At 35.5% G+C, this 22,795-nt stretch overlaps 1 protein-coding gene across 1 annotated transcript in view; it reads right to left on the bottom strand.

The window, feature by feature from the left end:
• Window positions 1-22,795, bottom strand: part of Epha5 (EPH receptor A5) — a 323,174-nt gene that overhangs the window by 77,978 nt on the left and 222,401 nt on the right. Inside the window, exons 6-8 of the mRNA XM_051198276.1 lie at window positions 19,631-19,755; window positions 11,993-12,152; window positions 1,087-1,192 (exon numbers count right to left, since the gene is read on the bottom strand). Of these exons, the coding sequence (XP_051054233.1) occupies window positions 1,087-1,192; window positions 11,993-12,152; window positions 19,631-19,755 (391 nt within the window). The remainder of the gene's footprint in view (window positions 1-1,086; window positions 1,193-11,992; window positions 12,153-19,630; window positions 19,756-22,795) is intronic.

Raw genomic sequence — 22,795 nt, 5'->3', positions numbered from 1 at the left:
GAAGTGTTGGCTCATTTTCTTTCTCAGTGAAGTTCAGAGAGAAGAGGAAAGAAAGGCAGGAAAGACCAGGTACCCTTTAATCTTCCTCAAAGTATATGAGCTATCCCTCAGTTACAAATTCCAAAAATGAATAAGTACTGTTATAGAATCATTGCTAAGTAAAGCACTGCAGAACAGGTTTTTCAGAAAATTGAAGATAAATTGGTTTCCTGAGTTTGTTGAACCTGCTATTTTACATTCCCATGTTGTCAAATTCATGTTTGTTTGTTTACATAATGGTCTAATAACATCACATTACATATAAAAGGCAGCCCTCATTACTAAATATACATAAAATCTATTTGCTACAGATAAACAATATATTATTTATTTACTCATTCATATATACTGTTAGGAAGATTTATTTTGCTCAGCTTATTGACATAAAACACATTGGTGAAATATCTATTGGAGGTCTATCTCCCATTTTCAAACTGGAAAATGTAGGCCTGCTAAACATAGAATTCTATTATCTGTCTTCATAACATTTAGTAAAATTCAAATTCTGTAAGTACATATGAGAATTGATGTGTCCATGTTGAAATCACTCAGAAATTGAAATTAAAGCAGTTATTGCCACATTTGCATATATCCTATAAATTATTTTTAAACTCTAGAATGTATGCCATGTATTAATACTAGTCCTATTCCTCAAATGACTGTCCTGCACCTCCTTTGTCTCCTTAAACAGTTATTCAAACTGAATCAGGCAATGATAAATTCTTTTGAGATAGAAAATACACAGAATTAACATTCATTGTGTTAGAAACAGTTGTATCAGTCTATAAATCACAGAGTAAGCAATATCATGTTAATACTATTGCCATGGAGAGTAGAGAATATGTCTAAGGAGAGACCGTATGTGATAACAATGGCAGGAATATGGACAAGATAAAACTTATGTACTAAGGCACTTATAGACATTATCTACTGGCATGCTGCTACTTTGATTTGTTTTAGGATGTGCTTACAGCCACAAGCCACCGATTGGATCAAGGTGAGAGAGAGAAGCAGCTGCAAAAGTTCAGAAACTCTTTTCTCTCTTACCTGCCACTGAGGAGGAAGCCAATCATCACTGCCAACAAGATGACTCCCACTGTCACTGACACTGCAATGATGGGAATCTGGCTTTGATCACTGGATGCTGCAACTGCTGATAGAAGACACAGAAAAGGATTTGTAGTTAAAGATACTTCATGCATTCAAAATGTAGTTGCTTCACAGCAGGAAATTGATTCATAGTTTAAAGAATTCACCTACATCTGGCTGAGGTTACCTTGTACTGTTTGTTTTCAGAAGACTTCTGAAGGAAGAAGCATTTACTCACCAAATATAAATCAAAAGCCCCAAAAATTACCAATTATTTTCTCCCTATAATAAAAATAGGATGCAGATTGTACAGTACTATGGTACTTGCATATCACAAGGTAGAGGGGAATATTGTCCATGACTTCAAACACACTCATGTATATAAGAAATGTTGAATATTCAGGCATTGACATTTCTAGAGTTTGGATGTTTTTCTCTATCAAAAAAAAAAAAATATTAGCTCAGGAATTCTTCTCTGTAGACAGAATGTCTAAAATAATGGGACTTTGACCTTGCTGAAATAACCTGCAATACCAGTAGTCTATATATAAAACTTTATATCATAACTCTATGTAGAATATAATATGCCATTGTATTTTATAAGTAGGATCACTGAAAGTATCAAAGCTCAAATTGGAAAAATGTAAAGTACTTGTTTACTATACATTTTAAATGCATGGACCTATAGCAATTTATAACTTTATCAACACAATTGTTACAAAGTAAAAAAGGTTTACATAATTTTATCTAAACAAGCATGATAATGTTTGTTTTGTGCTGATAACTATCTCTACCTAGGAAACATACAGCAAACCAAATTTCCCAAAGGGTTTGCGACACTCTCACTGGGTACCAAAAATATGTCTTGTTAGTTACAGAATCATTTGATTATTCAGAGTAGCAATTGTATGACTTCACAATATGAAATAGGTGGTCCTCAAGCTAATAACAAGTTTCTCTTTGCTTTTTACCACCCTATTGCCAGATCTTGACCTATGTAGTTTGTGATTCCATATTTCTCTGTATTGTCTCATAATTGCATTGTCTTTGTCCAAGATAAGCTCATTTTATAACTACCTCCTTGTCCTGACCTATATCAACATAGTCAAAACATTCTACAGATTTCAATGTTTTCAACAGATTGATGAGAAAAATGGTACAAGTAGTATGAGAAAAGTTGTTTGTAATATACAAGTTTATGTTCTTACCTTCCTTTTCTTTCTCTTTTAAAATTAATTTATTTGTTTTAATTTTATGTTTAAGAGTGATCTGCTTGCATATATATCAACATACCACTGGTCCTGGAATCATCAGAGGCTAATTTAGTAATGTTCAAATATATTAACTTGAAGAAAAGTGGGTGTTCATTATCAGAAGAGAAAAGAGGACATTAAACTGGGAAATGTACTAGATTTGTTCAGATGCATTGAGCATACCTTGAAATAATCATAGCATTTAGTGGGGAACGTGACAGGAGGATATTTGTGGTGGTTTGAATGAGAATGGATCCTCTAGACCCATATGTTTTCATGCTGTGTCGTCAAGAGGTGGTGGAATTGTTTGAGAAGAATTAGGAGATTGCTGGAGGAGTGTGTTATGGAGTAGGAGTTGGAGATTTCAAAAGCCCATATTAATCCCAGTTAGCTCTGCCTACCTATCTCTCTTCCTTATGCTTGTGTATCACATAAAAACTCTTAGCTATGGCTCCAACACCATTCTTGTTTGTCTGCTGCCCTGCTATCTGCCATGATGATCTTAGAGTCACCCTTTGCAATTGTAAGGCCCCATTAAATGTTTTCTTCTATCCTGGCCATGCTTGTTTTTGAAGAAGTCATTGAGGCTGTGGACTAGGAAGGCTGGTAAACACTTTATAAAAGGAGCTTAATGGGCCTTCAAAGTCTGATCATGGAAAACATACCCAGTTTTATTCATGACTACTATAAAAAGAACAAGCAGTGAAAAGAAAAATGTACAATTTACAATATGAGGAGTAAAAGGGTCACCAGGAAATGTAACGTTGGAGTTTGGGCAGAAAAATATAAGACTCCAATAACAGACTCCACTCAGCTGATCAGGCAACTTGTTAAATTAAAAAGCTTAGGGACCTACTTTGACACAGTGTTTATGTATGGGTGTTTGCTCCTGTTTCCAACAGATATTAGTTGAGGGCTCCATGGATAAGTTAGTTGCTGATCTCGCTATCCACAGAAGCTCAAATTGTTAGTTGGCAGCAGTCTTGTAGCTCTCTAAACCTTTCTTTCTGTTCAATTTTATCTTCAAACCAGTATTGGCTCCCTCTTTTATGCTCTCTCTCTCCCTCTCTCTCTCTCTCTCTCTCTCTCTCTCTCTCTCTCTCTCTCTCTCTCTCTCCTGTTTTCTATTCCGAACCAGGCTCAATTTTCCTGGTCACATGTGTATTCCTTTCCTCCTCCTCATTTTCTCCTACTTCTCTCTCCATTCACTGCCCCCCCCCCATTTCCTCTGTGCTCTGGGGGGATTTATCTCTTCCCGGTTCAATGAGGGACTTTATGTGAATCTCTTAGAACACATCTTGTATCCTAGTTGCTCTGGTGGTGTGAATTATAGGCTGGTGATCCTTTGCTCTATTTATAAAAGCCATATATGAATGAGTACATATTGTGTTCCTCTTTTTGTGACTGGGTTACCCCATTCAGGATGGTTTCTTCAAGTGCCATCCACTTGCCTGAGAATTTCAAGATACCATTATTTTTTTTTTCTGCAGAGTAGTATTCCATTGTGTAGATGTGTCACATCTTCATTAACCATTCCTCAACTGAGGGGCATCTAGGTTGCTTCCAGGTTCTTGCTACTACAAATAGTGCTGCTGTGAACATAGTTGAACAGATGTCTTTGTTGCATGGATGTGGATCATTTGGGTATATGCCTAAGAGGGTGATTGCTGGGTCCTGTGGTAAACTAATTCCAATTTTCCTGATGAACCGCCATACTGATCTCCAAAATGGCTGTATGAGTTTGCACTCCCACCAGCAGTGGAGGAGTATTCCCTTTTTGTAGTGAGATAGTCCTTCTGTGGCACTGACCACGCCCATTGGGGAGTGGAGCCATGGGTGGAAGTGACCTGTGGAAGGAGGTTGGAGGGGGCCAGGAAAGGCGCTTTTTTTTCTGGCATGACTCAGACAGGAGAGGATTGGGTTGAATTTCCTGGTGTTCATCTGTCTAGGTTGTAAGTTATTTCTCCCTGAATAAACATCTATTCGGCCTATTTGTTTATCCTGATCCATATTTACCGCGATACCCTTTCTCCACATCCTTTCCAACATGAGTCATCATTGGTGTCTCTAATTTTAGCCATACTGGCAGGTGTAAGATGGTATGTCAAAGTTGTTTTGATTTGCATTTCCCTGATAGCTAAGGATGTGGAGCATTCTCTTAAGTGTCTTTCAGCATTTTTTATTTCCTCTATTGAGAATTCTTTCATCAGTTCTGTACCCCATTTTTAATAGGGTTGTTTGGTGTTTTGTTGGCTAGTTTCTTGAGTTCTTTGTATATTTTGGAGATCAGCCCTTTGTCAGATACAGGATTACTGACAATCTTTTCTCAGTCTGTGGGCTACCGTTTGGTCTTGTTGACAGTGTCCTTTGTCTTACAGAAGCTTCTAAATTTGAAGAGGTCCCATTTATTAATTGTTACTCTCAGTGTCTGAGTTATATTCAGGGAGTAGCGGTCTCCTATACCAATTTGTTCAAGGGTACCTCCTACTTTCTCTTCTAAGAGGTTCAATGTGGCTGGATTGATGTTGAGGTCTTTGATCCATTTGGACTTGAGTTTTATACATGGCGACAGACATGGGTCTATCTGCAGTCTTCTACACACCCTCATCCAATTGTGCCAGCACCATTTGTTAAAGATGCTGTCCTTGCCCCATTGTATAATTTTAGCTGTTTTGTCGAAAAGCAGGTGTTCATAGGTGTGTGGGTTAATATCAGGATTTTCAATTTGATTCCATTGGTCTACCTGTATATTTTTATGCCAATACCTGGCTGTATTCAGAACTATAGCTCTGTAGTAGAGCTTAAAGTCAGGAATGGTGATGCCTCCTGAAGTTCTTTTTTATATAGGGTTGTTTGGCTATCCTGGGTCTTTTGTTTTTCCATATAAAGTTGATTATTATCCTTTCAAGGTCGGTGAAAAATTGTGGTGGGATTTTAATGGGGATTGCATTGAATCTGTAGATTGCTTTTGGCAAGATTGCCATTTTTACTATGTTTATCCTACCTATCCAAGAGCATGGGAGATATTTCCATTTTCTGGTATCTTCTTTAATTTCTTTCCTTAGAGCCACAAAGTTCTTATTATATAGGTCTTTTACTTGTTTGGTAAGTGTTACTCCAAGATACTTTATGTTGCTTGTGGCTATTGTAAAGGGTGAATGTTTCTCTGATTTCTTTCTCTGTCTCTTTGTCGTCTGAAAAGAGTAGGGCTACTGATTTTTTTTTTTTTGAGTTTATCTTGTATCCTGCTAGTTTACTGAATTTGTTTATCAGCTGTAGGGGTCCCTGGTAGAGTTTATTGGGTCACTTATGTAAACTATCATATCATCTGCAAATAGAGACAGTTTGACTTCTTCCTTTCCAATTTGGATCCCCTTGATCTCTTTTTGTTGTCTTTTAGCTATAGCTAGAATTTCTAGTACAATATTGAAGAGATATGGAGAGGGCAGCCTTGTCATGTTCCTGATTTTAGAGGAATTGGCCTAAGGGAATTATCTGTTAAGGTCATACAAATTCAATTCAAGGATCAGGCCATGTTCCATCCAAAGAAGAAGAAGCTCCACTCAAGTAGTGCTAGTTCTGTTTAGAGTCTTGAAGGATATTGTAAAGACTTCATGAAATCTTTCTCTGTGTTAAGGCCACTAAGGTCAGACATGTGCTAGAACGGGTGGGCTTCTAGGGAGTCCCTGTGTGAATTCTCAGAGAGGTCATTATATGAAGCTATGAAGTGAAGCCTATATTACACTGGAGACCCTAAAATATTGCAGGAGCCAGAACCATGGAATGTCCACCCATAGAAATGCATACAAAAAATAAAAAAAACCCAAGAGAGAAAAGTGTGTTGCAATCAGCAAAGCTGAAAGGAAAGAGTTATCTTAGCTCTTTGACACCAGACATCTGGCTATTGGGTTTTTTTGCAGGGCAACCTTTTTTTTTTTTTTTTTTTTTTCCCAAGCTCCTTTTTTTTACTAAGCTCCTGTTTATTACTTTTGGAAGACTAATGTATATTATATGCTGTGCTATGTTAGAGGTATGTAAGCTCTCCACTAATGCTCCAAAGTCCATGCCTGACTGCCTGAATGTCCGACTGTCAGCTGCCATGCTCCCAAAATGATGGTAATAATAAAAAGAAAATCTTAAAATAAAAGAAAAGCACTATTTTTTTTGTGGTAAAAATGGTTGAATAAAAATGAATGAAAAATAAAAAGAATAAATCTGTGTTTGTGTGCGTCTCATTAGATATATAATCTCAGGAAAACACAAAAACCATAACAAAAATAAAAATAATTAGGAGTATATAAAACAATAATTACTTAAAAAAACTTTTGACCTGGCAAAAGATTACAACCAGAGGACAGATTTTTATGAGTTGAATGAGAATGTTCCCCCAATAATTTCAGATAATCAAACACTTGTTCCAGAGTTGGTAGAGCTATTTGTGGGGATTTAAGAAGTTCAGCTTTGGTTGAAGACGCATGTCATTGGGAATATGTTTGAGAGTTATAATCTTGTACCACATCAATTTTATTTCAGTTTCTTGATAGGCATTTGATGTGCCTTCAGCTTCCTTCTCTTACCATTATGTTTTGTTGCTATGCCTCTGTGTCATGATGGACTTTTATTCTCTGGAGTTCTATAAATTTCATGGTATCTTATCAAAGCAACAGAAGTAACTAACACAAAATAATAATGGGATTGCAATTATCATAATGTGAGAAGATTTGCTGCTGAAGGCTGTGATTACAGTCAGAAAGAGAAACAAATGGGATCTTCATGATGTTACATTAGGGAATCAGCTTGGAAAATATATGAACCCAAAGAAGTGAACAAATTATAAATAACTCCTTATAAAGAAGTTCAAAAACATAAAATTAATATTTTTTTGAATTTATCATTGTTAATATTCTGGCTGTTACAATTACGATGTGATCTCAGGAGGAAAGGACATGTGAGTCTAGCATTCTTGGTAAGGTAAGACTATATATATATATATATATATATATATATATATATATATATATATATATATTGCGACCACAAAGATGTGGCAAGAATTTCCCCATAGAATGACAAAAGCCTAAAAGGAATTTTAGAAAAAAAAAAAAAAAAAAAAAAAAAACAGCAAAGTCAATGATGGTTCTTGGTAGCAGCGTTTCCTTGGGTGGGTTCTGTTTTGCTAGAGACAAGCAGATACTTGTGCAGCTCCTTTAAGGGAATCTTCCTGACTCAGCATAATCAGAAAAACTGCAAGGCTCTTTTAGGAGACCATGCTAACAATTGAATGGTGTGTACAACAGCTGGCAGTGGCAGTGACCACATCTCCAAGCAGGCACCATGCTGTTGGATGGCAGCATAGACCAAGGCTGTAAGCAGCTGCCAGTGGTAAACGTAACCCTGCCATCTCAGAAAGCCAACAGCTAAAACAGCAGTGGCTTTAATTTTAGCAAAGCTGTTTGGCAAATAAAAGACTTGTGGCTAGAGAAAACGTAGAGAGATACAGTAAAGACATTCACATGAAGAAAAACCTCTAAAGGTTTTACAGTGTGTTTAAAAATATACATAGGCTTGGGAGGAAAAAAGGAAACAGGAAAATGAAAAAAAAAAAGAAAAAGAAAAAAAGTAAAGAAAAAGAAAAAAGAAAGAACGAAAGAAAAAAGAAAAAAGCAAAAAAAAAAAAAAATTAGAGTATCTGGGTAGTGGCACAAGCCTTTAATGCCAGCACTCAGGAGGCAGAGCAAGCAGATTTCTGTGATTTTAAGGCCAGCCTGGTGTACAGAGTCAATTCCAGGGCATCCAACGTTATACAGGGAATCAGTGTCTCAAAAAACGAAAGAAAAAAAAAAAGAAGTAAAAGAAATAGAGTAATAAAAAAAAAGCCATGTGGAGATGGGAAATACACATAGTCTTTGAATAGCTCAATTGCTAAGGAAGGAACAACTGCTAAAACACACTTGATTATCAATGCTGCTCAATTAATCCAATTTGTATTCTTAAAAAATGCCTTGACTTTAAAAATTTAAGTATAAGGATGTGTTACTTTGGAAAAGAGATTTTTTTTTTGTTTCCACAGAAAATGAAAAGCTGTGGATTCCTTCTAGAGTAATATGGTTTGATCAAGCAAGACCTCCTGAAGTAGTGTCCCAGGTGATCCAACATTCAAAACAGCTGGGACAAGGCAGCCTTGCAGACCACTACTGCCAGGATTTCTGTGTCTTCTTAGGAACTCCAATGCAGCACCCCCTAACAGCAGGAAGTAGTTTGGAGAGAACAACATCCACATTCCCAAATATTGCTATAAATAAATGTTTTAATTTAAGTGGGGTTGATTACAAATGGTTAATAATCACAGTCAATCTCCTTCTTAAGAAAAAAACAGGGAGAAATGATGTGGAAATGAATGCTTTTCATTGGTATGGATTTTTATTTATTGATACAAATTTAAGGTCAATTTTGTTATATGTATATTTCTCCTCTTGTTTAGGTGTTGTGTTTATACAGTGCTTTAAAAATGTAATATATAATTAAACTGAGATTGTAGTCACCTATAATAGTCAAAACTTATAGTTAGGTTAGTTAGGTTTGCTAGATATGCAGAGATGAATTTGAGATGGATAGATATTCTTTAAACCTTTCAAAGACCTATATGGCATTAAAAATGGTTTAGGGCTTCTCTTAACAATGAGACACAACTGTTCCTGGTAACACATAATACTTCAGAGAGGAAGATGGGCTTTGAAGAAACATGTTATGGAGTTCTTGCCTGGACTTTAAAACTGGATGGGCAAGACCCACAGGAAAGTGACTGGTGAATTTGCAAAACAAGATGGACAATCCTGAAGTGTCCCTGCTTTATGTCTGGCAGACATTCTGAAGGACAAAAAGAAAAATGACTGACAAACTGCAACTGCAGGCAGACAGTAATTTTACTATGTTAAGGTTAACACCTTTATTTTTATTTAGACAGAAAAGAAGAGATGATGGGCAATGTTCTTCTGAAAATATGTTTCTCTTATTGGTTAATGAATAAAGCACTGTTGGCCAATAGGGAGACAAGATAGGCTGGACGAGGAGACAAGGAGGATTCTGTGAGAGCAATGAGAGAGGAGGAGTTGTAATGTGGTCTTGGGAAGAGAAGATGTGTGACTCTTGGTGCTCTTTGTAAGATAAAGCCATGTAGAAATGTGTGTGTGTGTGTGTGTGTGTGTGTGTGTGTGTGTGTGTGTGTTTGTGTGTGTGATTATGAGTTAATAAGACCGAGCTAGCCGTTAAAATCATAGCCAATGGCCAAGAACTTTACAACAACATTAACAAACAAATATTCTGATTGTTATACTTTCTTTATGTAAAATGCTGTCCCTGGAGAAGTTATGTACATTGCTTTCTTATACATTCTTTTGGAACTTTATCCAAAAAGGATTTACATGAAGCTCAAAAGATGATGGGGAAATGTCTTTCTATGCTGTGAATATGTTTTTCTTATTGGTTGATGAACAGAACATTTTCTGCCCATGGACAGGCAGGATGTAGCCAGGCATGAAGTATAGGCAGGGCTAAAAGACTAGGAGCATTTTAGGAAAAGAAACATTGAGAGTGAGTCTTGAGGTGATGCCCATGTATTTTCTGGTAAGCCAAGAGTACATAGAAATACACAGATTTATAGAAATGGGTTAATAATTAAGAAAGAGCTAGTCAATAAGAAGCTTGTGTCATCTGCCAAAGAGTTTATAATTAATTTAAGCCTCTGTGTGTTTATTTGGGACTAAACAGCTGTGGGACTCGGTGGGAGAGGAACTTCCATCTACAAAAGATAACACATAATAGACAATATGGAAAAGTACTTGTAAATATATACACATAGATGCAAATAAAAATGTTTTCTAGATATAGCTAACAAGAGACATGGATCAGAGCCAATAATGAATAAAGAAAAGATGACCTGCATGTTAATTTTCTCAGTACTCTGATTGATGAATTTGTAATACCTAAGAACTAATGTTTAATAAAAATAAAACATGAAATATTAAATGTCTAAAGAAAACCCAGTGGTTAAATATGTCACCATCATAATCATAGTATAATTTAATATGAAATGAGATTTTTAACCTCTGTAGCTACAAATCATTGAAGCCTATACTGATCATATAGCATTATGTATATGTTTTTATATACTTTGTTCCTAGTGTTTGTATGCTACTACAGTGTTCAATACTAATATAATATACTGCAGTGTTCAATACTAATATAATAGACAAACAATGAAAACAATTACAATAGGCAGGTTCCATAACATATCTTTTATAACAGATCAATTTTAAGATTAAATATGAGATTTAATAATTAATTCATTTTCCATATTGTATGTACTTTTTTGACTTCATAAAGACACACTATTAAATTTCTTTAAAAGTTTATCAGATAGTTAAGCATTTGATTCCAATTTCTATACTTTTAATTAAACTCAAGTTATGCAATTTTCTTTGTATAGGAAAGAAAAACTATTATCTACCGATGACTTCTCTTCTTTATAATATCAAGTGGGATAGCACTAGGGGATCTGCTCATCACTTAATAAAAATAATTTATGTAAATCAATTAGAAAGGCTTTAAACAGAAACAATATGAGTTTCTAAAGGGCCATGTTGTATGAGTTTACTGAATTGTGTTTTAATAATTATTCTAATAACTATAATAATAATCCAATAAGTAACTCTCATTTTGTTACTCTTTGTGTGTTTTCTTTTCCATTGCAAATTATGGACACACACATGCACACACACACACATGCATGTTCAAATGCACACATACACAGAGACAGACAGACACACACACACCCACATACTCATGCACACATGTGCTCTTGCATGAACAGAAACACATAGCCAGACACACACATACACAAACACACACACACACACACACACACACACACACACACCACAATCAGCATGCGTTTTACTTCCTTAACAAAGCACTAATAGCACCTGCTCCCTTGTGCATAAACAAAGCATTTTTTGTCTTCTAATTTTCCTTTAACCTGTTTGCTTTAGAACAAATGATCTAAAATCATTTGTTGAAGCCTAAGGTTATGTTTTATGAAATTAAACCAGAAAGCACGAAAGAGCATTTCAGACCATTTCCAGATTCTCCATTCCAAGATTCTGACACAAATTTAATTTTTACTTTAGAAAATCAGATTGGACCCTCAAAAGCACCATTTTCTTGTCAAATTCAATGCTAAAGAACGCTCCCTGTAGAATTTTCTTAGAAAGACTAAAGTAGCATAGCTCAATAAAACAAGTAAAAAGTAAATGGCAATAATTCAATAAAGCATTGCACCTGGGGGAGTGAAGTCTTTAAAAGCATGGTTTAAACATTTCTTAAGATGCTTGATGGAGCAGCTCCCGCTGGACCAAAGAGGGAAAGCAAGACAGGCAGTGTTAACCTGCAGACCTACCATTATAGAATGGCAGAGGCCTCCTACCTGAAGGGGTCAGAACTGGAGCGAGAGAGCGAAAAAAGCTGACAGAGAGCCCCGGGAGCCTATTGATCCACAGACTCTCTTCTGGTAACCATTACAGAGACAGGGGTTGACAGTAATTAAAATGACTTACACACTGGTGTGGTTTCAAACTCAAATCTTCGACTGAAGACACCATAGCCTGCTGCTGTACGTGCTCGAATTTGGAAGACATACACAGACGCAGGCTTCAGGCCCTCCGCGGTAATAGTGGTCTCCTTAGACTTGATAATTGTGTAGCTGCTCTCTTGGTCCTTGGATTGCATGAGTAACAAAGGGAAAAAAAAAATCTGTCATCAACACATGAATGACTGACAGCAAAACAGAAAACTCATAAACTGGACCAAATATCAAAGAGTTTCTATTACACATATGCTGAAAACAAAACCAAAGATCCCTCTGCTATATGTGAAGAATTTTACTTAGCAAGTGTTTCCAGAACTTAACCACTTTGGTGGCATTGTGTTTACTCATTTATCATACATGTCTTGGACAATAAAAATTTTATAACATTTAATAATATTATAAGGTGGGATTAGAGAAATGGTTCACATGTTAAGAGCATTTACTGGTTTAGTTCCTAACTACCGAAGGATGACTCACAACCACCTGTAGCTCTGGTTTCAAGGGGTCCAATGGCCTTTTATATCTGTAGGCTCCTCAAGTCCCATGGCATCTAATACATATATATCCTCTCTCTCTCTCTCTCTCTCTCTCTCTCTCTCTCTCTCTCTCTCTCTCTCTCTCTCTCTGTGTGTGTGTGTGTGTGTGTGTCTGCCTGTCTCTATCTCTCTCGCATGCCCACACACACATGAAATAAATCTTTAATAACATCCCTGGAGAGCATTACTTGGGAAACTGCATTTCTGCTAGGTCTATGTGCTTGTTTCTCTAGGACTGCCTTCTTGTAATATCCCTAACATATTTGTTAGCCCTCCAGAATGCGAAAATTATCTCCTGAGTATTCTGATTATACATAAAATTTAAATCTTCCTTAAATATGATTTTTAATTATATTTAAAGTAGGTGAGAGGAAATAAGTACTACCAATAAATTTTAATTTTGACTGATTTAATCTAAACAGGAAGCAGTAAAGAAAATTGAAAAAATTATTTTTCTTGCAATTATTTTTCTTTTCATTTTTAAAAAAGGTCCAGCTGTAGAAGAGATTAGTAACTTAGTGATTAGAACAGAAGCAGAAAAGACATTGGAAGCTAAACAAAGAAAATCTCCTGTCAGAGAGCTAATAACTAAAGTCTCTACCAACCCCATGGCCTCTCTGTCTGAGGATAAAGGGCAGCATTCACCATGACACTCTGACAACAGGCTATGTGTTGTCTTGCAGTAGATTCATTTTACTTCCATTTGTACTTGTGTGTAAGACCTGTTGCCTGGGTGTAAGACCCCATCAGAATGGGGTAAGAATAAAACTTGTAACAGGAAGACACTTCCTGGATTAACACACAATCTAATGGATGCTCAACTCTTCTTAATGCTACATATCAAGGTGAAAACCACTTTCTTTTCCAACCAATACTATCTAAAACATAAAGCTGAAAGTTCACTGCCTCGAAAGCAGCTAATCCGCCCTCATTTATATATTTCAGTAAGTCATCATGGACCTAGGTATGTCCAAATTCATCTCTAAATTAGGATGGTCTGTTTCATTTCCAATAGAACTAGGTTTTCTCATTCATTCTGGACTACTGTTGATCTTCAGTTATTAATGCACAGATTATGTGATTAATCCATAAAATATTGAGAGAATTTTATTAGTCTTTTAACAAGGGAGTTCAAGTATGTAATTAAATGCCAGAAGATGAACCTTAAATACCAGTTTCTTTATTCATAATCCCATCTTCATCATCCCCTATCTATTGTGTTCATGCTAAGAGAAGAGTAGTACAGTCATTCCTTGTGCTGTTCCTAAATATTATAAATAACTTTTATGATATATTGTAGTTACTGAGAGTTAAGAGAATACTCTAGTTTATTACTAAATAAACCTGATTATATTATTCACTGTTTTCTCAATATTGAGCTTAAATACCATCAGTTCTCAGTAATAAACTTTGCAGGATGGCTATGATTGTAGTAATAACCTTCAGTAGAAAATGATTAAATATCTGTTTGCTAATATTATTTTCATCTTTTCAAAAGCGATTTAACTTAGTGAAGAGAAAGCTAGTAAAACTACTTCTATATTATAATCTATTTGCTGTAATGTTGAGTTTCTTTTCTTATAAAACAATGAAGTTTTTAATATAAAATAGGATGGCTGTTTTTCAGACCACAGGAATTCTAACAATGAATTCCAAACATATGGCTAACATGTATTATAGAACTCCAGACCTCAGATTGTTTTAATTAAAAATGGGAATCAAAGTCTATCATTACAATTGAGAGGGAAATCACAGCACATTAAATAGGTAAATTTGATTACTCAAAAATTGTATGGTTGAAACTAATGAAGAATAACAATGTAGAATGAATGTATTCTGTAATTATATTGAATTTTTATTTTGCAAAAAATAATTTTAAAGTAATTACAAGAAAACTGAAATGGTATTTGAAATAATGTGTGACACAGCATCAATTTCAAAAAAGACACCATTGTTAACATATCTTAGTTTTTCTCTATCTATGTCTGATTGCTTTCTCTCTTGATGAATTAGCTCCATACTATAGGTTTAAAAATAATTTAGCAAAGACTGTATATATGTGATTAAAACCTATTAATATATAATTGAATAATCTCAGGATTCTACAAAATATATTTCCATTCTACTTTTTAAATCGCTGTAATATGCTCATTTTCATCTTATCACAAATGCTATGTATAAACTTGTCTGCAAACTAGCTGCCAAAGAGTAGATCGGAGCAGGGGTGTTCACTGCCTTGGTGCCCCAGCTGAGCAAATGAGCTACATTCCCCAGCTGCTCAATGAACACTGCTCACATGTAGTGAGGAGAGGGCCCAGCTAAAGGAGCCAGCTGGCAAACAGCCTGTCAAGGGGCAGCTTCCCCTTTTCTTCTGCCTTTAATTAAGAGATGGCAAGAGGCCCATCACCAGGCCAGAGCAAAAGTGTCCAATGACCTCTATTAGAGCAGGGCAATGGTGGGTAGATGTGCCAGCTGGCAAGTGTGCATGTCCTGGAAGGCTGGGCCACCTGTGGCTGGCCAAAAGCCATCCAATAAAAGAATGGTGTCACTCTGAAGGTTCCAAATGAGCTCTGGAAATCTACCAAAATCCCCACCTTAACATGATATAAAGGCTCAGTATCCTTTTCTGTCTGGAAGTATTAGGATAATTTTATGCATCCATGAGAATATTGATAAATGTTCAGGGAATTAATAAAATTAAAAAAATGGAATCTATAACTTTGTGAATTTTTACTTTAAAATGTGTACAAAGACAAATTATTGTTAGGGTATTTTACCCTTACTGTTTAGAAACTATATTTCCAAAATTAAGTCATTTTCTTTTTAAAGTGTGTGTGTGTGTGTGTGTGTGTGTGTGTGTGTGTGTGCACCTGTGCATGCCAAGGTATGTAAATGTATACACAGGTTAACATCTGCACTTGTACACATGATTTTGTTGACCAGAGGGCAATCATTTAGTGGCTTCCTCAGAAATGCCATCCACCTCCATGTAGGCAATCTCTCACTGACTTCAAATTCAAAATCAATTAAGCAAGACTGCTGACCAGGAAGCCCCAATAGTCCACCCTGGTCAACCTTCAGAGCAGTGGAATTATGAGAATGCATCATCACTAAAGCTGGTAATAAGATTCTGGGACAATAAAGGCTGATTGAGGTTTATTGGGGAGAATTCACTTACAAAAGGATGTCCTCAGATCTTCTCTGTCTCCAACCCAGAAGCAAGAGAGAGGACCCAACTCTAGACTCCACTGCTCATGCCCATGCCTGTCCCCACGCACCATTGGGCATGATCAGTACAATAGTGGGCAGGGTGGATATCTCACTACAATTCCCCTTTTAGTCTAAAGAAAAGTTTTAGGCTTGATAAATAACTATGTACAAGTACAGTAAGTACCAGATATGCTCCAGGAGAAGGAAAAATAAGACCATACACACTTAAGGCCTATTGCCAGTGAGGTAACAAGAACAAATGGAATGAACTATACATCACATCTGGAATTTTTACATGGGCTTTGGTTATCAGAAGCAGGTTATCAGACATGTTCACAAGTACTTTTCCAGCTAAGACTTCCCCAGCATCACATTGTTTTCCTTACTCTCAGTTATAAAGATAATAACACATATTAAGGTTTCATTTTATGCAAACTATTAAAGGAAAAAATCATGTTGAAATGCAGATAACTGAAAAAAAGAATTTCTCCTTTGAAGAAAAAAGTATTCCCCGTTTCAGAACATGGATAGTGTTTACCAAAAATAGCAACAGAAACTAACACTTCCAAAGACAAATTTAATATCTGTGCTCTTACAGAAGCAGCAGCTTAAAGAATGAAAGAGACAGACATCCTTGTTCATACTGAATCATGTGTGTAAACTGGAAACTGATAGACAAGGTCATAGTTACTAATCAAGGAGCACTAATCAGCTAGTGCTGAGAAACTGTATTTCAGCTAAGTTAATGACATATCATCAATTATAGAGTTTTGGTGCAAATGTGTTAATTGTTTCTAGTACAAACTTTTTAACATGCTAAAATCCATTTTAATCACAATAATGATTGGAAATATAAAATGTTTATAGCTAAAGTTTGTTTGTGTTTCCATGTAGTAAATGTTACAAAAGCAAATAGCGAAGGTAATCTTAATTTACAAACTACTAAACATAGAATGTATTTATATTGTAGATATCTGGAGTCAAGTGCAGTTTCAGAATTGGTGAGGACACCACATCCCACCACATTAATATCAGTTTTGTTGACAAGAAATTCTGTCAAACATACTGCTAAATAATTCCATCTCAAAAGTACTTTCTAGAGCATTTTGATGCATTCTAAAGTACATTTTTGATGTGGATAACAAGGGACCAGGAAGGACAGTGGGAGAGGAGAATAGTAAGAAGAAATTATAATGACTCATGAATGAAATTGACATGTAATAAATTTGATTACAATCTATGATAAGCCAACAAATTATATAACAACATCAAAACCCAGCTAAAAGGGAAAAAAGTGTCCTAGATCTTTCATCCAGTAGCTAATGGAGGCAGAAACAGACACCCACACCTAAACACTGAGTGTATTCCTGGAATCCAGTCGCAGAAAGGGAGGAGTGATGAGCAAAGGGGTCAAGATCAGGCTGGAGAAACCCACGAAATAGCTGACATGAACAAGAGGGAACTCACAGTTAGTAAACCAGCATAGGAGAAACCAGGCCCCCTAAACATGGGTGAAATTAGGAGGCCTGGGCAGTCTGTGGGGCCTCTGGCAGTGAAAAAGCATTTATCCTTAGAATAGGAGTGGACATTGGGAGCCCACTCAACATAGACGGATACTCTCTCAGCCTAGCTACATGTGGAAAGGTCTAGGCCCTGCCCCAAATGATGTGACAGACTTTGATTATTCCCCATGGAAGGCCTCACTCTTTCTATGGAGCAGAAGATATTGGGATGGGGGTTTGTGGGGGAGCATAGGAGAATGGGAGGGAGAGGGAACTGGGATTGATATATAAAATAACATTGTTTCTAATTTAAATTTTAAAAACCCTAAAAATAGTATTACTACATTTTTGTTTTGTTTTGTTATTAAAGACACAGTTTCTCTGTGTAACAGCCTTGGTTGTTCTGGAACTCACTCTACAGACCAGGTTGACCTTGAACTCACAGAGATCCACCTTACTCTGCCTCCCAAGTGCTTGTATAAAAGGCACATGCACAACTACCACTGGGCAGTATCACCATTTATGTTCAGTGTGACCCAATGGACAGAATGATAATCTATTGAGAAGATCAAAAGGATCATGACTGCAGGCATTAAGAGCCTACACATAAGATACAGACAGATCTCACTACTTCATATTCCTTCATTAATGTGGTGTCCTTAACCAAGATGCACATAGTTAATAACCAAAAGGAGGCATTTTTAAATCCTGACAAACTATGAAAATGTTCATTGACCATATTTCCTTGGTCTCCTTTATATCATATGTATAAGGAATCTTAGATTTTTAAGGTATGTTTATTATCTACTCTAATCATTTCACATGGTGATGAAAATACCCACCCTCTTTTTTCCAATGTCTGTGCTGAGAAGGCTCTTAGGAATCACACATGAAGGTTTTGTGCCTTTCCATCCTACTTTTTTCTTCCTTAGACCTAAAATGATGCCTCTGTGAATTTATGAGCATCTATTGAGTGTAGCTCACTTGTTGCACTCCTCTGGGATTCACTTGTATGTGCTATGCTCTTGTACTTTTCTGTTTCAACTAGCAGAGAGCCAGCACATTTGAGTCAAAAATCTCAGTTCCACCTATTGGAACTGAATGGTCAGCATCCATCTAATTTCTTAAAGTATTCATGGAACACAGATTATTTTAAAGATATGCTATGAAGGTCAAAACTACACTAAATCACATTTTCAAAGATGGGCAGATAGAATGATAGACGATGACTCCAGCATTTCATCCATGTATGTCAGCATAACAATAGAAATTATAAACTCACTCTGAGTCCAAAAATTTGATTCTATTCCTAATAGCTTAGTTGTTTATAGAGTCAAAAAAGAAAGAGACATTTACCTCTTTTAGATAAAAAAAAATTAGTCATATATATATATATGTATACATACATATATATATATATATATATATATATAATTTACAGGTACAAACTTAAGACATAAGTTATTCAGGGAAACCTAACAATTCATGGAAACAGAGAATGTAAAGAATGTATTTCCATTATTTTTGCCTCAAATTTCAAATACAGATATTTATACACTTATTACGGATGTGTGTGTTTGTGCATGTGTCTGTGTGGTTTCCATTACTTTCACAGAATTTTATTGTTATAATTGCCAGTCATGAGTACACATAGTTTTTCTTTTGTAGTATTGCACTCACAATTGAAAATCAACAGGCTGAATTTTCAATGTACTCTTCGAAATCTTTATGATTTGTCTTTTATTTACATTTTCATTGTGTGCATGCACACATGCTGAGCATGTATACACACTGTATGAATTGCACAGGTGTGTTTGTATATGCACATCCATGACCATAGACCAGAGTTTGATGTGGAGAAACATCCTGATATTCCATCCATCTTTTTAAGGTGGTTGTCCCTCAGTCAACACAGAGCCCAACAAAATTATTAGTGTCACATGCCAGTTTTTTTTTTCTTTTTCTGGAGACCTCCTTTCTGTCTCTGAAACAGAAATTGCAGGATGGCCATCACACCCATTTGATATTTATATGGATTCTGGGAATACAAAATCAGTTCTTCATGACTGAAGCACAAGGTGTTTTTTAACCAACACATGTTTTTCCTAGTCTACAAATTAATCTTCTAATGAGAAATCAGTAAAGCTGACCATATATCCTTATCTGTATGCAGCCACCACAGAATGTAAAAGAAGGCTCAGTGAAGGAACCTGGCTCCACAAGCACAGCTGAAAAATAGACTTTTATTGATTTACACATGAGAGTACAACCTCCTCTAACCAAATCTAGAACTGAAGTTTTTAAAGTGGAAAGAAAAAAAGGAATAAGAGAAAGAGAGTTTTATTTTCTTAGTCCTACCTTTTCAAAGTACTTGATTTCATATTCCAGGATAATTCCGTTGGGCCGATCTGGCTCTTGCCAAGATAAAGAGATACTGTTCTTTCCAATCTTTCCTCTTTTCACATTGGTGACTGGTGAAGGAGCTGTAAAATAACACAAATAGATAACAATATGGTTAATAAAGAAATTACAACTTACTTTGTGTAACAGGTGCCTTATTATGATATAACTGTTATTACATTATCATTTATTCTGGAAACATTTATGTTCTCTATGAAAGTTGTTAAATATTATTAGTATTTAAGCTATATATGAAAGTTGTTAAATATTATTAGTATTTAAGCTATATACAATTAGCTACACACCCTGAGAACCATGTAACTACCTAGGGTCTTATGTCTTCCTCAAATGTAGGCAAAAAAAATTTAATTTATCCTTTTATCGAATATGGATTCTTATTGACCATACATATATTTTTGTGAAAGGCACTTAATGAAATTTAGTACCCATTCATATGTAATGTTTCCAAAATGTATAAATTCCCTATCCTTGATCCTCTTATTGTAATGTGTGTTATTTGCTACATAGTCATGTTTGCAAATGGTATTGCCCTTTATTATATTTATTGAGTCTATAAGATATATAGAATTTTAGCTATAATCTGTATTTATTGTGGACTGAGATATTTTTCACATTCTCTGAAGATGAAGAAAAAGAAGTTGATATGGATTGCATAAGACTATATTACACAGTGTGGTCATAGCTATTCTGTGTATTATATCAGTTTGCACACAACTAAACCACCTAATGAGGCATGTCACAGAATAAATCCTCACTAAACAGTAATCAAAAATTCCACACATATATTTTATCTTAAATATAACAGCCAGGGCCAGGCAGTGGAGAGCACACATTAAATCCCAGCACTTGGGAGGCAGAGACAGGCAGCTCTTTGTTAGTTGAAGACCAGCCTGGTATATAGAGCAAGTTCCAGGACAGCTTCCATTGCATCAGAAAAGCCCTATCTTGAAAAACCAAAGCAACAACAACAAAATGAAGGGTGAGTGACTATCCCTAACATAATTTAAATGTTATACTAATATTTGTTAGATGGCAGTGATTTAGGAAATCACAGAAATAAAGTCAATATATGGTTATGGTCAGCATATATGCAATTTGTCCCTTAAATATTTTCAGTACACAGACTGAAAGTGGATGAATATGCACATTTATATGAAAAGGCATCTGTATGTGTGAAAATATAAATGGATGGAGAGACAGGGTAGTGCATAGTGGTTCTTAATATGAATGATGTTAGCTATAAGGAATTGAGTATAATCAGGGACACAGGCCTGAGCATAAGTTAAATGTGTATATATGTGTACATATTTAAAAACAACTACAAGTGTGCATGTATGTTAAATAGAATTGTGTATATGACATAACAAATGATCTATTATATATTTTTATTTGGTTTCTTGGTTGTCCAAAGCAACTTTTAAATTTAAATGTCCAATTTTTGGCAATTGTTTGAAATTGCAATAACACAGGATGCACTTTGAAAATCAGATACTGGAGATCATATTGCACACACACACACACACTATCTATACATTCATGAACACACATATACAGACCCCTCACTCACACACACTGGCACACACACTCACACACACATAAATACATGGACCATCCTAATCACACACTCATATACAGACCCTTACACACACTCAGACGTATACACACACATTCAGAAATACAAACCCACAGACCTCCCCATTTACAGAGGCTCTACACACATTTACACACTCAAACACTAATATATATACTCACTAACATACACACACAGAGACCACTCCCTACACACATACATTGCTAAGACATTCATGAACATACTTCCTTCCTGAGGTTTCCCAAAGGACTTAAAATGTTATAGCTCTGATAGTTACCATCTCTCAACAATTCTCTAATCTTCCATCATCAGCCCTTGTGCTCCTTCTGTGTTCTATTATCATGATAAGTATTACACTTTTCTCCTGGCATAGCACAGTTTTTACTCCTCTGGTTAATCTATGACATGAATTTGAAAATACAGAAATAATGTGTGCTTGTACAGTGTTGGACCACATGCATCTGGAACAGTGTGAGTAATCAGAAAAAAGGCCAGTGAATAAGTACACAGTGAATGATAGCAGATGATACGTCTTACTTTGTATTTTTTTTATTTTTCACCAATGACAAAAATTCAATATTGAATGGTTTTCAAAAAGAATGTCTTAACTTTGCCTTAATATTTAACTTATACTTCATAAATACATGCATAACATAATTAAATTAATATATATATAATGTAATTTAATAGTTGTTTATATAATAGATATCAATACACTTAAGAAAGCTGTGTATAAACTATTTCTGTTTTATATAGCAGTAATGGAGTAATGGGCTTGGTACATTAATATTTGCATTTTATTCTTTGAATGTCAGAGCAAGTGACATTCAGGTATAAAAGATTTCTGGTCTCACCTTTGTTTTGCTTTCTCTCTATTATTTTCCTTTAATAAGATTTATTTGTGTGTGCGTGTGTGTGTGTTGTGTGTGTGTGTGTGTGTGTGTGTTTCTGTGTGTGCGTATGTCTGTGTGTGTTGCCAAGACCACAGGAATTTACTTACAGACTCCAGAATCAATGGAGTTGTAAACTTCCTGGTATGAGTGCTGGGAACCCAACTTATCTCATCTGGAAGAGCAGAGGGTGCTCCTCAACTCTGATTCATCTCTGTAGTACTTGTCCAACTTTCTTATACATGCCAGATTTAAATAATTGGATGGAATCTTTCATAACCATAATGTAGCTATAATACAAAACTATTTTCTATTGGCTTCCTTCTATAGAAACTGTGACTGACAGTTTTAAGTAACATTCTTAAATAAGTTCAAATTTACTACGAGTTTGAGGGATGGAAAAATTACATACAGTATTTATATGCAGCTATTTCTACAAAGGGTTGAGAGGACTGGGAAGCATACAAGAGTAAACCATGCACTCTAAACCACTAGAGTGTAGAAAGGTAGATGCACATTGAAATAGTAACAGATGATTAAGAAATGATTTTTTTCTTACATATTTCTTACATATTTCTCTTGGGTATTATCTTATTTTCACATATCCACTGTATATTTGTT

This window comes from Phodopus roborovskii, unplaced genomic scaffold (genome assembly GCF_943737965.1).
Source record: "Phodopus roborovskii unplaced genomic scaffold, PHOROB, whole genome shotgun sequence".
NCBI classification, from domain to species: Eukaryota; Metazoa; Chordata; class Mammalia; order Rodentia; family Cricetidae; genus Phodopus; species Phodopus roborovskii.
Note: the sequence above shows the minus strand (reverse complement) of the source record. Positions and strands in the feature narration are given on the sequence as shown.